The 16,735-nt window shown below is 44.9% G+C and overlaps 1 protein-coding gene across 1 annotated transcript in view; it reads left to right on the top strand.

Moving 5' to 3' along the window:
• The window catches only part of TMEM52B (transmembrane protein 52B), a 22,186-nt gene extending 5,451 nt beyond the window's left edge, over positions 1 to 16,735 (top strand). Inside the window, exons 2-6 of the mRNA XM_087711111.1 lie at positions 2,687 to 2,800; positions 3,250 to 3,293; positions 10,456 to 10,494; positions 13,479 to 13,648; positions 16,322 to 16,735. Of these exons, the coding sequence (XP_087567237.1) occupies positions 2,744 to 2,800; positions 3,250 to 3,293; positions 10,456 to 10,494; positions 13,479 to 13,648; positions 16,322 to 16,578 (567 nt within the window). The 5' untranslated portion in view covers positions 2,687 to 2,743 and the 3' untranslated portion in view covers positions 16,579 to 16,735. The remainder of the gene's footprint in view (positions 1 to 2,686; positions 2,801 to 3,249; positions 3,294 to 10,455; positions 10,495 to 13,478; positions 13,649 to 16,321) is intronic.

The raw sequence follows: 16,735 nt of genomic DNA, 5'->3' as shown, positions 1-16,735 counted from the left end.
TTGAATTTCCTGTGGAGGAGTGAGTATCTCAAGAAATAGAAGATTTGGAAAATAACATTTAAAAAAATAAGATAAGTTAAATTGAATTAACTTGCTCAAGACAGGAAATCCCAATGCTTCAGAATGAAGGAAGCAATGGTTTCAACCTGAACTGAAGGACAGAAAATGCATCTCAAGTTTATATCTCACTGGTATGTTTTCCAATAGATTCAAAATAGATTTTACAGTTAAAAAGTAAAATTATGAGTGGCTCCTAAAATAATACTTACCTGGAACATAAAACAATAGGGTTGGTCAGGACCTTGGAAGTCTTACAATCCAACCCTCTCCATGGCAAGGGAGCCCGTACCAGGGATGGCAAAACCTTTAGAGACCAAGGGCCCAAACTGCAACCCAAAACCCACTTATTTGTCTCAAACTACTATCTCGGTAGTAATCAATCAACAGGCAGGGAAATTGTATCTTGTTAAGCCTTTGCGGCGAGGAGAGACCAGGCAAGGCACCCTTCGGTGTGATGTCAGGTTGGCCACACCTACCCAGTCACACACACACACACACACAGCCACACACAGTCACATGATCACCGACCCCCACCCGAGCGTAGTAATTTTTTTACTCCCACCAGTTTCCCTTCCACTCTCTCTTCTCCTCCCTCTCTCTCTTTCCCTCTTTCCCTCCCTCTCTCTTTCTCTCCCTCCCTCTTTCTCTTTCTCTCTTTCTCTCTATCTCTCCCTCTGCCTGTCAGGGTTCCAAGTAAGGCCCCAACCAAGTGAGACTCCGAGGCAAGCAATTTCTCAAAGATTTATTTTATTGGAAATGTCATATTGGCACATCTGGGGAAACCCGAATCTGAAAGCCTTCCCCACTCAAAGGAAAGTCAAAAGTCCTTTCCCCTGCACCCGCCTGTCCATTACACGGTGCAGCCAATCCACTGATCCAACTGGAGACGCCTCCCAGTCAGGCCACTCCAGGTGCAGGTTACTAAATGTGAGCTGCCTGGTGAGAGTGAATGGGTGGCCATATAACTTACCTAAATAAAACAAAGCCACCAATACTGAAAGGACAAGCCATTTGCAAATAAACAAGAATTCAAACCCCTCTCCCTTCTAGCGGGGATGGCGTTGCTCAGTTGGGTAATGAAACACCCGTCAACTTCAAACTGAACCAGGCAGAAGCCATTTTCTTCTTTCTCAGTTGCCATACTCTGTGTGTGTGTGCCTGTGTGTGTGTGTGTGTGTATACACAACACAGAACTCTCATGGGAACCAAGGTCATCTCCAAAGGTGTCAGATGTAGTCTGAGAAATCCTCCAATTAACCTAAATGAACAATCTGACCTGTGGCACTTGGGAAGGGGATCATTTACTATTTTAATTCTACCAAAACCATGGGGAGCATTTATAGTTGGTTTTACACTTAATCGTGCCAATATGATGTTCCCAATAATGAAGTCCTTTAAGGAAGATTTAAGTCTGAAAGTTTTAATTTGCTTGGGTTTATTAGTCAGAACAATGTCTGACGATGTTTGACAACATCTTCAAGAGAACAACCGCGCTCAGAGAGCTCCAAGGACCCCACAGTTACCTGTTTGTAAACACGATAGTAAACTATCCAGGGACCTCTTTTCAAAGCTGCTAAATTATACCCATTTTCTGGATTAGTGAAATGGCCAACATGTTAGTCTGCTTGGTGCATGAATCAATATGAGGTGTGTAGATAAAATAAAATTTAAAAAACAACAACCTCTAATTGAGAATGTTTGCCGTGCTCCAGAATCCATTGGTTCCGCTTGCTACCTTTGAAAACTATGTCAGAGTAATGATTCACCAGCTTAATTGCTGGTGCAACATAGTTGTAATTGAGCATAAGCAAATTTTCTGATTCAGCACCGACTTGCCTTTCACGGAACAGCTGTCACATACCCCAAAGGAAATAGTTAACTATAAAGTTGATTAAAATGTGAATGGTTATTGAGAAATATTTGGAGTTCCTCAGTAATAGGATATTGTACATAAACATTTCCAGCTCAATTCGTGCACATATATAAACACCAAAGCACAGGAAAAATTGCAGTCATGGTGGTCATATCCATGGAAAATAGCTGGTGATTACAAGATTCTGATTAAGCAGCTTGAGGGAAAATAACTACTTTGAAAAAGAAAAAAAACCCTACATCAATTATGTGAGGCCAATCAGTGAAGTGGCAGCAATTTATTACAGATTAACATTTTAGTACTTTGTTGGAGATTGGTAGCATGGGTGACTAAGGAGTTCTCACGAGAGTAGTTTCTGAGTTACTCTGCGAATATAAAACCTTGTCCTTGAGAGAGCATTTCTCTGGTAAAAGGGATAAAGAAGGAGAAAGAGGCTCTACTCTACAACCTTCATCCTAAACTAGACCTCTGTCTTCAAAGAGGAGTCAGGACAGAAAAGGGAAAAAAAAAACTACGAGAAACAAGCAGGAACATCAAAATGAAGAAGGACGATGTGATTTGGGTCCCTCTTCAACTTTGTGGGTTTTCTTCAGCTTCTGAGGTAAATATAAACAGATACTGAGAAAGCATGTATGCATTTTGTACGTGTCTGCGATGTCTATAAATAAAAGGATACTTTTAGAAACATACAGACTGAAAAAGCAAAGCGCTGGGTGTTGAGCCTGTTTCATTGTTGATTTGCTTGGCCTGCAGACTGTGCATAATGAAGTTAACTAGGCCTTTTGGGAAGGAAAAGAAGAACCACATCGGATGATGAGCAAGGGCGCCCAAGTGGTGACCATCTCTGTTTTGGCATGTCTGGCTCAGGTAAGCTGTGTTAGATCACAACGTAACAAGATGGAAAAAGAGGTAGAAAATCAAAAGGAAACGAATTCTGATTTAGGACGTAGATTTGTAGCATAAAATGTAGAAAACCTATCTTGCTCATGCTGAACAGCAAGGAAAAAAGAGACTCAAATATCTGATTATATGAGAATAGGAAAACAATTATGAATATTATACCAGTTCAAGAAAATTGTAATTTTAACTTTGTGAGGATGAAAAAAAGAACAGTTTGCCTCCAAAAGTTATGGATGCTGCAAGTCTTTAGGAAGAGATTGGGGAACTATTTTATCAAGGATGATAAAAAGTCTTCTGCCATCGGCAGGGGCATGGATTAGGAGATATCCAAGGTTCCTTCCAGCCCTATGATTATATGATTTCTATGAAAGAAAGCAGAATATTCTGCCATTGTCTCGATTCTTTTCTCTGTTAAGATTCCACAGGTGAAACTGCAAGAGAATTGTACAAACAATGATCCGTAAGTATATGCAGAGCACCATCAATTTCTTATGACTTGAATAAGCTATCTAAGATACATGGATAAAAATTGCTTCGGTTTTTGTATGGAATAGATTTTTGGAAAAAGGCTATAAATAATTTTAGGAATGAGCTGCGCTGAGAACTTTAAAAATGTATTTTTTGACAATTCATTGAGAGTAAAAAATAGAATTATGTCCCTACTTTACCTCCACCAAGCAACCTATTAGATATAGAGAAATGATTATTATAAGTTTGTAATATTATAAATCTGTAATGTTGCTAACCTTATTTTTTCCTACTAAAAAAGCCCTACATATCTCATGTGATACAAGGCTTAAAATTGTTCACTGTCTGCAGTTCCTGGATAGACTTGGAGCAAATGGCATGATGTATGGCTTTATTTCCCAAGCAGTAGAAAGAAGTGTAGAAAGAATTTTTACAAAAAAATTAAAGAATGGAAAAAATAGACAACTTTCAGTCGCTTTGTGAGGTTGCATTGAGCTGGTACATACACACCATAATATTTTAGTGCAATTTCTTCCTCGCTCCAAGAAATCAATGGGAAACTCTCTCCTATTTTCAAGGAGGAACATGTTTTGGACAAAATTAAGAGGAAATGATTGTGGTTCAGCCTTAGCTAGAAAACTGTTTTCACAGAGACGATAGCCAAAGTAAATATCTGTGCAAGATGCTCATACACACACACACACTCAAGCACGCAAACATATCAAAATATTAATCCTAAGTATGAGACTGTATGATCATTAGATTCTTCTCAAGATGTTATTTATATTTTAAATCTGGTTGAAAATACTAAAAGAAACTAACTTTAGTCAGCAACATCAATAACTTAGAATATTCAGAACAGCACAGATATCCAAACCCAAACTCTTTGAAAATGTCCATTCATTTTTGTATGTTAATAATGATTCATAAAATTGTCAAATTAAATAATTTTAGATTTTCTATAGTCCTATACACTGTATAACCTCCACCTCTCTTGAAACCAGCTAATTGTCCAATATATTCTGGAAACATAATTTTTTAATAGTATTTCTTCATAGCATATCTCACCACCAAACACACATTTTCTTATTGATGCTACTGGTTATCAGATTATATCTGGAAATGAAAGGACACATCTGGCAGTGGGGAAAGAATTTTGAAATCAAGTTAGATATATCATGCATAGGATTGAGCAGCAGAAATATAGCTTTGAAAATGCAACTTATTGGGAGTGGGCTTCAGTAGGCAAGAAACAGACCATTTATTGACTTAACTGGAAGTTAGGAACAGCAGGCATATCCTTGTAATTTATACTCTGTGCCCACAGGGCCTTAACCAATTATAAATACTTGAAAAATCGCACCCAAATATGAATGTTTTAAGCATCAGCATTCCAAATATCATCCAAAATTAAATCAGAGTTCAAGGCAAAGTAAAGTTCATGATCTTGCCCCCCTGACCCCCAAGTCCATCACATGGTCCAGTCTTCCACTGCCACACTGGCAATCCCACCCATCCGCTTCTGGTCAGGTGCAGAAGTGCAGAGACAAAAGGATGACCTTGGGCTTCTAGAAAGGAATGTTTTGTTTTGACAACAACGTTCTACTCCTTACTATTCCCCCCTCCCAATTCCCCACTAATGAAACAGCATAGTGAAATAAGAGAGAGCGTGGCAGGCCAAAGATCCTAAGAGGAATATGACTGGAGGCCTGGCACCAGGTTTCCCTCCAAAAAAGGGGGGAGTTAACAGTTGGTGTCATCTAAAGTTGGTTTCTCTGTAGCAGGGCTTATCACAGCTCTATATATATATATTCAATGCATAACACCCCTCCCCCTCTAGGATGGTTCTTACCTCCAGTGTGTTCACTATTCATAGTCTTTGAGACAGGCCGGGGGCCCCACAGAGCCCGGTAGCCTCTCGCAATGTAGCCAGTGAGTCCTGTTTAAGTGGAGTATTGTCCGTCTCCAAGTGGACATTCTTGGTGGCTGTTCTGGTTGCCCATGAGTGGCGGCAGCTCTACGGCCCTTGGGACCTCCATCTCCCTGGAGGTGAAAGCCACAGATGGTGTAGGCAAACGCGGAGAAAAACAGTTCTGTGGTGGGTCTGAAAAAGCCCTGGGATCCTCATCCGGGACTGGCCCAGCCTGCCGATGCCGTAACTGATCAGTGTGGCATCTGATTGTATGATGGTTCCCCAGAGTAACCTCATATGACAAGGGGCTCATTACCTTAGTTACCCTAGCTGCCACACCCAAGGTGCCCCACTCCCATAATTCCTGGCCCAGACCAATTCACCCAACAGTAGGTTCCGGGGGGAGGGGGGGGGGGTTGGCTGAGCCGTCTCCACCACTAGTCTGTCTGGGTGTCGTTGGTAGAGTTTCATTGGGAACCGCCGGCCCCACCTCAGCTCCACTGGGCTGTGAGCTGTTGCTGTACTGGGAGTTGTGTGTTGACACAGGAGGAAGTTCGCCAGGCGGTGATTCCCCATTTGTCATCCACTTGAGCACCTCCGCTGTGGTCCTGGCCATTCATTTGGCCTGACCGTTGGCCGTGGGGTGGAATGGAGCAGGCGTTACGTGCTGAATCATATTGAAATGACTGAAACTCTTCTGTCATGAATTGGGCTCCATTGTCAGACACAATTATACCTGGGGGACCACATGTGGCGAACAGCTGGCACAACTCTCGGATGAACCTCGTTGTTGTCATTGATGAGACTGGTGCCACTTCCAACCACTTGGACTAACTGTCAGCTACTATCAGGAACAGCTGCCCCTGGAGTGGGACTGCAAAGTCCATATAGACACAAGGCCATGGGGCCTGTGGGGTCTCCCAGCTGTGCCCCTGGTGCTTGTGGCATCTCCGGTGGGGTTTTTTTTTTTTTTGGCAGACCTGGCAACTCCTTACTTGATTCTCAATGTCTTTGTCCAGGCCTGGACACCACAAGTGGCTCCTGGCTAGAGCCTTCATCTGAACAATTCCTGGGAGCCACTCATGTAGGAAATCCGGTGCCTTGGAGCAAAGACTGGCTAGGATGATGACCCTGCTCCCCCACGCCACACGTCCTCTGTGGGCTGGAAGTTCTTGTTTTTTTTTTGAGAAGCGTAGTGCTGGATCTCAGGGCTTGGCTGGGATTTTGTCCATCCTTTAACACCCAGTTGAGAATGCGGCAAAGTGTTCTGTCCGTGGTGGTTCCAGCTGCAATGTCTCCTGCATGTAGGGGTGCCTCAGGCAGGTCCTGGATAACGAGCTGGGGTGGATCTGGCTCAGTCTGTGGCAGAGGCAGTCGGCTGAGAGCATCAGCTTGGCCCACTTCCCTGCCCGGCTTGTGGACTAGCTGGTACGAGTAGGCAGCCATGGAAATGGGCCATTGTAGCATTTGCAGTGACAGGATCTGCGGCGTCAGCTGAGAAGAGACCAAGCAGAGGTTTTTGTCCTGTGAAGGTGGTGAAGGTTCGTCCATATAAGAAGCTGTGGGACCTCTGAATGCCAGCCACTATGGCTGGGGCTTCCTTAGCCACTATGGCTGGGGCTTCCTTAGCCACTATGGCTGGGGCTTCCTTAGCCACTATGGCTGGGGCTTCCTTGCCTGTCTATCATAGTTTCTTCCAGCCGATGATGACGTTCTAGAATAGTAGGCGATGGGAGCCTCTCTACCCTCTGGCATCCTATGGCTTAGTACTGCCCCACTGCCGCATGGCAAAGCATCTCGGGCTAGTCTTACTGGTAGGGTTTCCTTGAACTAGCACGGAGTCTGAGGACAGCAATGATTTCACCGCATTGCACGTTTTGTCTTGAGTGCTCAGCCAGGCCCAGAGTGGTTGTCTGTCCATAGGTGGTGGTGCAGCAGTTCTGCCAGGGGAGCCTTACGCATCAAGAAGGAGTGATAAAAATTGAGCAAGCCCAGGAACGCTTGAAGCTCCCCCTCGGATTTTGGCGTGAGGCTTGCTGAATTTCCTTTAGCTTCAGATGGCAGCATCAACGGCGTAGCATCAATGCGGAAACCCAGGAATTCTGTGGATTCCACGCCCATCAGGCACTTTTCCCTCTTGAGTTTCAGACACACCTCGTGGACGCGTTGGAGCACTACCCGGCGATGTTCCATCGGGACTGGCGCTGATTCTCCTGCAATCAGGATGTCATCAAGGTACAGATGCAGATGCCGGGAATGTTCTTCACTGTTTGTTTCATAATACTTTCGAATAACCCTGGTGCTGCAAGTGGCGCATTCAGAATGCGCCTCTGTCTGTGGTTATTGTTTCTGCTTCTGTGGTCGTGTCATTTACCAGTAGCTGCTGGTAGGACTGGGTGAGGTCTAGCTTAGCGAAGATTTGGCATCCCTGGAGCGAGTGGCTCCCCACTGGTGCAGGGTGAGCATGCTGCTGTAGTGTCATGTTTATGGTGCACTGTAACCTGCGCAGCTGCAAACGTCACCGTTCGACTTAACTGGGGTCATTATGGGAGTCTCCCAATGGCTTCAGTCCATGGGTTGGAGCACTCCCTGCTGTAATCAGCTTGTCTAGTTCTGCATCAATTTTAGGTTTCAAGGCAAAGGGAACTCTGCCTGGTTTTAATTGGATTGCAGTTACTGCTAGATCAAGGTTTGTATGGTCCCAGCTCAGTGCTGAATATGTCAGCGTATTGCTGGCATACCGCTTCTAGATTGGCTATTTGGGTTCAATGGATGCCCGTTACCCTGATGCCCAGAGCCTCGAAAGAGTCCAGTCCTGTGAGGCTGGTGTGTGGCCCTTCTATGACCACTATGCTGAGTGGACCCTCAAACTCTCTGTATTCTTATGGTAGCTTCACCCCTTACAGAAACATGGTAATTCTAGAAGTCCCTTAGCACTAAGCTCGATGATTTGAGCAGGACCCACCGTTGGCTACATTTGCACATGTGGTCCAAGGTCATGGAGGAGATAATGGACAGGGCCGATCCAGTACCTAGCTCCATGGAGCATGGGACCCCTTCAAGGTTCAGTTGGAGTCTTATCTTTTCTTCGATGGGACATTGTGCCCCAGTGCGTTGGATGCTACGCCTTCCTGAGCAATGTTCAACTCTGTTCTGCCCTGGGGGCCTTTTCCCTTGACGACTTCTGCAAACTCTGGCAATGTGCCCTTGCTTTCCACAGGCACGGCATATTGCTGTGCGGAATCTGCACTCTGTTCTTTCATGCTGTCCCCTGCAGCTTGCACAGCTCTGTGGGGTAGTTGGTTGCTCTGTGGAGCGTAGCTGTCTCGGTGGCTTTCTCCTCAAGCAATCAATTTCTTGGCTCCCACTGACCTCCCCCAAGCCTTCTACAGTGTCTTAGTGGAAAGCTGGGGTGGGGGGTGGGGGGTGGCACGTGGTTTTGGTGGCCGGAGAGTCTTCATGGCCTCTCCAGTAGCCTCAGGTGCCCTGACTTCCTTCAATGCATCTTGGAACGTCAGTTTCTCTCTGGCAAATAGGCACTGCTGTAATTCACTATTATGCAGGCCACAAATGCGCCTGTCTCTGAGACGGTCTTTCAGATCAGGGAACTCGCATGAAGCTTGGCGAAGGCTTGCCAAAAACTCTGCTGCAGATTCCCTGGATCTCTCTTCATGGCGCCCGGGGATGACCGAGAGTTTAGGCTCAAAATGTTTGCTTAATTTTTTCTTGTGGTCTGCATAGGCCGCCGTCTCTATTCTTACAATCAGCGCAATCACATTTTCAGCAATATCAAACGTGTCTTGTCCACAGAAGCATAGCAGAGTTGCTGCCTTCAGGCCGCCATCCATGACCTGGTTAGCACAGAGATAGTTATTATCTACTTGGGAGGTGTATGAGTCCCACTGTTCCGGGTGAGTAATATCAAACTCATTGAGTTCCCAGTTTAGCCGTTTTGAGAAGGACCCCGTGGTGCCGGTCAGTGCCTGTTCTGCTGTGGTTGGAGCTGGGCTGCAGTGTCCTGGGGACAGATCCCTCAGGTTCATCTGTGCCTCCAGGGTGTCTTACTAGCGGGCAGGGCAGGAAGCATGGTGCCACCAGGGCTCTGTGCCCAGTTTGACACCCAGTGATTTCAGTCTCCTGGTTAGCAGCAGCTTTCTCCTCTCCACCGTCCTACCTTTGTTGCCACTATAGTGTCGTGGGCTTCAGTAGGCAAGAAACAGACCAGAATAGATACAACAGCATTTATTGACTTAACTGGAACTTAGGAACTTCAGGCAAATCACGGTAATTTATACTCTGTGCCCACAGGGCCTTAACCAATCATAATACTTCAAAAAGCCTGCCCAAATATGAATGTTATCCCTCCAAAACAGTTGGAGTTAACAGTTAGGGCTGTGATGGCAAACCTCTGGCCCATGTGCCACAGGTGGCGCACGGAACCATATGTGCCGGCAAGTGAGCCATCAGCTCTGCTGCCCATCCGCACACCAGTCACCTGATTTTCAGTCTTCTAGAGGCTGGAAAAGCCCCTGGAGCCTGGGGAGGGTGAAAACAGGTCCAACGGGCCAACATGAAGTTTGGGAACGATCTGTTTCCGGCTTCCGGAGGACCTCTGGGGGGCCGGAGGAGACCATTTTCATCCTTCTCAGGCTTCAGGAAAGCGTCTGGAGCCTGGGAAGGGTCAAAACTCCCCCGCAAAGGGGGTGTCACATGTGCATGCATGAGGGCAGTCCTGCACGCATACGTGGAGTATACATTGCAACTATTGCAGGAGTTATGGCTGTGAGTAAAAAGAAAGCCACTGGGAAAAAGTGCCAGTGCCCAAATCCTGAGTCTGGCCTGCCATCGCTCATGCAGAATGGGAGTGGGTGTTGTCCCCTTTAAAATCTGCTGATCCCCTCATGAAATCCTATTAAAAAGTTCTGTTTCCAGAGTACATTGGATAATTGGTAGTTTTCAAAAGAGAGAGAGTTATACAACCAAGATCATTTGGGATTTTGATTGCTGCTAATTTACTAACAGGTGTATTGGGATAGCATGAAGTAAATCAACAACAAATGTGTAACATTTAAATCTCACATATACTCTCAAAAGCAAAATGCTTTCTGTGGAAACATTTCATGTATCTGGGTTAAGATAGCAGCAAACATCTAAATAATAATTGTCTCATTGTAAGAATATAAAAACTAATCATCTATTTCTATGACATTAATATTTTCTTGAACTCCTTTTACTCCCAAAGCTGTTCCCACACAAACTGGATCCATCACTGGTACATCTGGTAAGATTAATGGGGAAAATTCCATGTTGCTTATGATGCTTTGAATTTGTTGAGTGAACTTCTTTACTTTTAAAATACAACATATGATAATAGAAAAAATACAAATAGTGACTCAAATATAAACCACACCAAACAAGAGAATATTAAGAATACTTCTCCACACATGCACACACTCAAGACGTGTATGGATATGTACAGCCTAAAAAAAGGAAGGATTAGGCGTGGCATGACACCTGAGTCTCCCAGAGAAAATGAGGTCAGCTTGTCCTCTAAAGCTCTCCAACCTTTTGCAACTTTAAGACTTGTGGACTTCAACTCCCAGTAAGCTGGCTCTGAAGCAGTGATGGCGAGCCTTTTAGACACCAAGGGCCCAAACTGCCTGTGCACGCATGCCCAAACATGGACATACACACATGCATGCGTGGACACGCACAGCAGAGACCCGAAGACCAGCTAGTGGTGGTGAGAGGTGGGGCATCCCAACCCTGGCAGCAGGGCAAGAGCTAAGATCTTTTTTCTTTCATGGGCTTCTGCTTCATCATTTGCACTGAAACAGAAGAAACACCGTGGAGGTGAGGACCTGGGGCGATGCCGCGCATGCCAGCAGAGTGGGTTCTGCATGCCACCTCTGACACACGTGCCATAAGTTCACCATCACGGCTCTAAAGCATCACAGGGCAGGAGAAGATCATTAAAGAAAGATCCAAGCTAAAACTAAGGAGAAATTTCCTGACAGTGAGAACAATTAATCAGTGGAACAGAAGTTGCCTCCAGAAATTGTGGGATGCTCCATCACTGGAGTTTACAAGAAGAGATTGGACAACCATTTGTCCAGAGTGGACTCTGGAGCCTCTTCTGTTTGAGCATCTGCTTGGACTATGCCTCCAAAGTCCTTTCCAATCCTGCTATTTAATGTTATTCTTAGACTCGTCTCTCTTCCTAGTCATATGACCCAGATGAAACTTGAGAAGAGGGAGGAAAGGATTTCAGAAGCTAAATTTTGTGTTTTCCTAGTTTGTTTATAAAATTAAGAACAATAGTTTTCTGTTCTGACCCCCTCCTCCATCCCGTAATGAAAGCCGAGACAAGCTTAATTAGAATGTCCTTTAATCTCTTCGATGGGGTGCATCCCGGAACAACTCACTGCTGGCTTCTGGATCACTCCCCCTTGTCCCCCTCCCCACTGGTCCAAGGCTCACGCGCCACCTGGTGGCCAACCAGTCTCTCTGCGCCCTGCTCGGAGTCAGAACCCTGTCCAGGGTCCTCCACATCCTCCGGGGCCGACTCAGAGGGCCCCTCGCTGTCGGAGTCTGGTGGCAGCTCCAATGGCTCCTTCTGGGCCACAACAGTTTTCTATAAGAGATCCGGTAGAAAAAATATTATCAGCATTCAGTCCTTTTCTGCCAAACTTTAAAAAAGATACATTGGCTTTCCTTCTGGATCTGGAATTAGAGAAGCTATTTTTACACTTCTAAACTGATTCCTCATATGCATGAGATAATACTTGAGGAAATGAGACATTTGTTTAGTATAGATAAACAGGAACAATGAGAATAAAAACAGAATGTATGAGCCTTTGCAAACTCTCTTGAAGAGAGAATTATATAGAATTAAATCTACACAGGGGAAGGGAGTCCTGGCAACTTGCTCTCTGCCTGAGACAGAGAGACATATTTTAGGATTTACCTTGGGGTGAATCTACCTGTTTGGGTTCTTGAAAGCTCTTATTTTTATCTGTAAATACACATGTACAGATGAACCGATGATGTTACCTAGTTTGGGTAATGAAACATCTTCAAGAAAACATGCACACTCAGAAAGCATTAAGGACCTCTCATTTCAACCCTGAGCTACAAATATTCTTCGTTATTTGTACCACATATGGGCATCAAACATCTCAGCACACAAATGGGAAGTCTTAACACTAATGAGGTTATCTAGTTTAGGTGGTGAAATCTCTGCAAGAAAACAAGAAAGCTCAGAGAGCATCAAGGATCTCTCAAATATGTATTTCTCACCAGAACCACAGAGAAGGACTGAGCTTAAAGTAAATATGAAGGTCCAACTCATAGCCCAGATAAACATATAACTCATTAACTGCAGCAGCTCAGCAAATTAGCTTTTGTGTCTTTTGAGAGGAATGTGGTTGATACTGAAATGGTATGTCACCTCAGTGTTCATCAGCGTGTAATCCCGGGGGGATTATATGTTAATATAGCAATAGCAGTGGACTTATATACCGCTTCATAGGCCTTTCAGGCCTCTCTAAGCGGTTTACAGAGAGTCAGCATATTGCCCCCAACAATCTGGGTCCTCATTTTACCCACCTCGGAAGGATGGAAGGCTGAGTCAACCCTGAGCCGGTGAGATTTGAACCGCTGACCTGCTGATCTAGCAGTAGCCTGCAGTGCTGCATTTTAACCACTGCGCCACCTTGGCTCATATATAGTTAAGACTCATACGCATATAGATTAGAGAGGGTAAGCCAATGATGGCCAACCTTTTTGTCTCTGCGTGCTGAAAGCGCACACACCCACCCATAATGCAATGCATGTGTGACATGCCCTGCGTGCCCCGCCCTCCTGTGCATGCGCACGTGACCACCTCTGTGTGCGTCCCACCCCCACATATGCACCCCCCACATGTTCACGCGACCCCTCTCTCACCCCAGCCCTGCACATGCGCGTGTGACCCTCCCCATGCACCCCGCCCGCTGCACATGCGTGGCAGAGACCCAAATCCTAAAGGAAATGGAGCCTGGCTTCCCAGCATGCACTTTGAGAGTGTGGGCTGACGGGTAACGGGGTGGGGTCAGCTTCAAACAATATACTTGGTATTTGTCTCTCTGGCCACTAGATGGGGCTAAAAAGTAACAACAATATATAAAGTTATACGCTGGAGCATGACAATAATACTGTAGTTAGGTTTTTCCATTATATGAGCAAATGGCAAGAGTTCTGATTCTTCTTGTCCTTCACTTCCAGGCTTGTAGTTGGCATTGGTGGGCTCCTCCTTCTCTGTGCCCTTGTTTCTGTTTGTTTGAGATGCTGCTGCTTCAATTGCCACTCAGGAGAAGAAGATGCTGGTCCTCAGCCATATGAGGTTACGGTTATTGCTTTCGACCAGGACACCACTCTTCAAAGCACCATCACCTGTGAGTGGAAAGGCAATTCGGTCATCCTGAAGGTTGAAAACAATTAGGAAAGAGGCCAGTCAGAAAAATCTTGCCTTTTAAAATAGTGTGCAGGAATTCCCAACTTTTTGAGACAAATGGGCACCTTTGAAATCCTGAGAGATGTCATGAGTATTTTTAATTAAATGATTCCTGGGGTGGCAGTTAAGATAATAACAAGTTATAAAACACTTTTTTTAATGAATATGACTAAAAAGAAAACCGTTTCTCAAGAACTGCAGTAAAAATATATTTCGTAGAAAATAAATTGATGAGTTCAAGGACAATGTGTCTAAGTCAGTGTTTTTCAACCACTGTGCCGCGGCACACTAGTGTGCCGTGACATAGTGTAAGGTGTGCCGTGGGAAAAACAGCCGCCTATATTGAATATAGGCACAGAGTTAAATTTTTTTAACATTTTCTAATGGTGGTGTGCCTCGTGATTTTTTTCATGAAAAAAGTGTGCCTTTGCACAAAAAGGTTGAAAAACACTGGTCTAAGTAACTACCATATTCTTTGGAGTATGAGATGCACCTTTGTCCCTCAAAAAGGAGGCTGAAAATCTGGGTGCGTCATATACTGAATACAGCATTTTTTGCCTCCTGAAAGCCCGCCCCCCCTTCACCAAAATGGTGAGTGCATAGCCTTTAGGAGCCTTTCAGAGTGCTCCTAGGTGCTGGGGAGGGCAGAAATGAGCGAAAAATTGGCTATTTTTGGCTCATTAGGGGGGGGGGCACTCTACAAGCCTCCTAAAGGCTATACATTCCCTTTTTTTTTTTTTGAAAAAAAAACACAATTCCATTATATCTTTCTAGTATATACATTTCTGATATCACGATAAAATGTTGACTAGCCCAATTACTGTATTTTTTGGACTATAAGACACATCCCCCCCCCCAAAAAAGTGGGTGGAAATGTCTGTGCGTCTTACAAAGCGAATATTGCGGCAGGGGGAGGGGGGTTGGTGCGGCGCCAATCAGCTGTTCTAGGCAGTGGGGATTGTCGCCATTGTTTGGGTGGTGGCAAATGGGAGTTGGTGAATGGGCTGAAATGAATAGGCCTTGGTTACGAACCTCATTTTATCTTTTGAAAACATACCAGGAAGATGAGGCGGTGGTGCCTTTACAGAATCAGAGCAGGAAGAGAACTTGAAGGTTTTCTAGTCCAACTCCTTGCTCAAGCAGGAGACGCTACACCCATGATGGCAAACCTATGGCACGTGGAGCCATATCGATGGGCACGTGAGCTCAGCTCTGGTGTGCGTGTGCATGCTGGCCACCTGGTTTTTGGGCCCACTACAAGTTGGCAAATGGGCCATTTTTGGCCTCTGGGGGGGCCTCCAGGGGGTGGGAAAGGCCATTTGTGGCCTCCCCGGGCTCCTAGAAAGGGTCTGGAACCTGGGGACAGCGAAAAACGGACCTTCTTGTCCGATCAGAAGTCGGCAAACGGGCAGTTTTCAGCCTCCAGAGAACCTCCGGGGGGGGGGAGGCCTTTTTCGCCCTCCCCAGGCTCCTAGAAAGGATCCACCATGCCATTGCATGCCAAAAACGTGGGGAGCATGGGTGGGTCGCGCCACATGCATTGGGTGAGGGCACATAGAATTATGGGTGTGGGCACATGCACGCACGACCCCCCCCCACGCTCCCCACGCTTTTGGCATGCGATGGCAATATGGTTATCCATCACTGCCCTATGCCGTTCCAGGCAAATGATTGTCCAATGTCTTCTTAAAACCTCCAGTGATGGAGCACCCCAAACACCCGGAGAAATGGTGTCTCATGGATTAATTGTTCTTACTGGCAGAAAATTTCTCTTTGGATTTAGGTCGGATCTCTCCTTGATAAGTTTCCATCATTTTGTCAAGGAATGCAGTAACGTTTGTCTGGCATGCTCAGTTTTTGATAAACCCTTGTGGTTTCTAATAGCATGGGGGTTTTTTTTTTCCCCTTCCATCTGGGGCCTCTAACTTTCTTTCCCAGTGGTATTGTGCTTGATTCAGTTTTTATAATCTCATTATCAGTGTTTCCTATACTTCTTCAGGGGTTTTTTCCCCCCCTGGAATCCTTCCCAGGTTTGCTGAAATTGTCTCTCTTAAAGTCTGAGACACTAGTTTGACGTTGTTCTATTGCCTGTGCCTTATTATGTTAAATTCCAATATTCTCCCCCAAAGTTCCTTAACTTCAACCCCTTCTATCGTTTTGACTCCGTTATTGAGAGATAAGTCCTGCATACCTGACCCTCTAGTTCCCTATTCTGCTTTTTGAGCGACAAAGAGTCGTTTTCATACTATGAGTAAGTCTGAAGTAGTCTGGGATTAAGCATGATAGTATATTTTTTAAATATATTTTACATAGCATATTATCTATTTTTAAAAGCTATATGGTAATATATTAATACTGTGTAGAATTTCAAAAGAATGGTCTCTTCAACAGAGAATTAAAAATGCTTCTCAATTCAGTGAGCACTTTTGTAGAATTCTTTTAATAGTAGGGTATATAGTAAATCACTCAATCGACACATAAGAATAATTTCTACCCTTAATCATTACTGGGGTTTTAGTTGTGATGTTGTACTATTAGTTACAGTTGGTTATAACAGTAACTGTGGCTGTAATGTTCGTTTTAACCTAAATGCTCCTGGTATTTTCCCTTTCAGCCTTCCATTCCATGTTTGGACCAGCTGCCAGGAGAATACTCGCAGTAGCCCATTCCCACAGTGGAGCGCCAGCAGTGCATCACCCTGCCCGAACAGAGCCGCCCCCCCCAATCTATGAGGAAGCCATACATGTGAACAGATTCACAGTGGCTCGAAGTGGAGAAAGAGTCGGAGATTTGGAGCTGATGCCAGAGGAGAAACAGATCATCGGTCCTAAGAAAGAAGAAGAGCAGGAAGCAGCTTCCACAGTCAGATGATCAGCAAATCTTCCAAAGAAACCTTCACAGACACATATACAGCTAATTCAGTTGCTCCTCTTTTATCAGAACCTCGTATCATATTTGCCAAATCCTCTATTTTCAATATTATAATTCTATAAATGTGCAAAATAAGAAATAAATTGCATATAACATG

Source organism: Thamnophis sirtalis, unplaced genomic scaffold, assembly GCF_051295495.1.
Source record: "Thamnophis sirtalis isolate CommonGarterSnake01/CBP01778 unplaced genomic scaffold, rThaSir2_p1.2 scaffold_3, whole genome shotgun sequence".
Classification (NCBI taxonomy): Eukaryota; Metazoa; Chordata; class Lepidosauria; order Squamata; family Natricidae; genus Thamnophis; species Thamnophis sirtalis.
The sequence above is the reverse complement of the archived record's forward strand: the minus strand, read 5'-3'. Positions and strand labels throughout refer to the sequence as shown.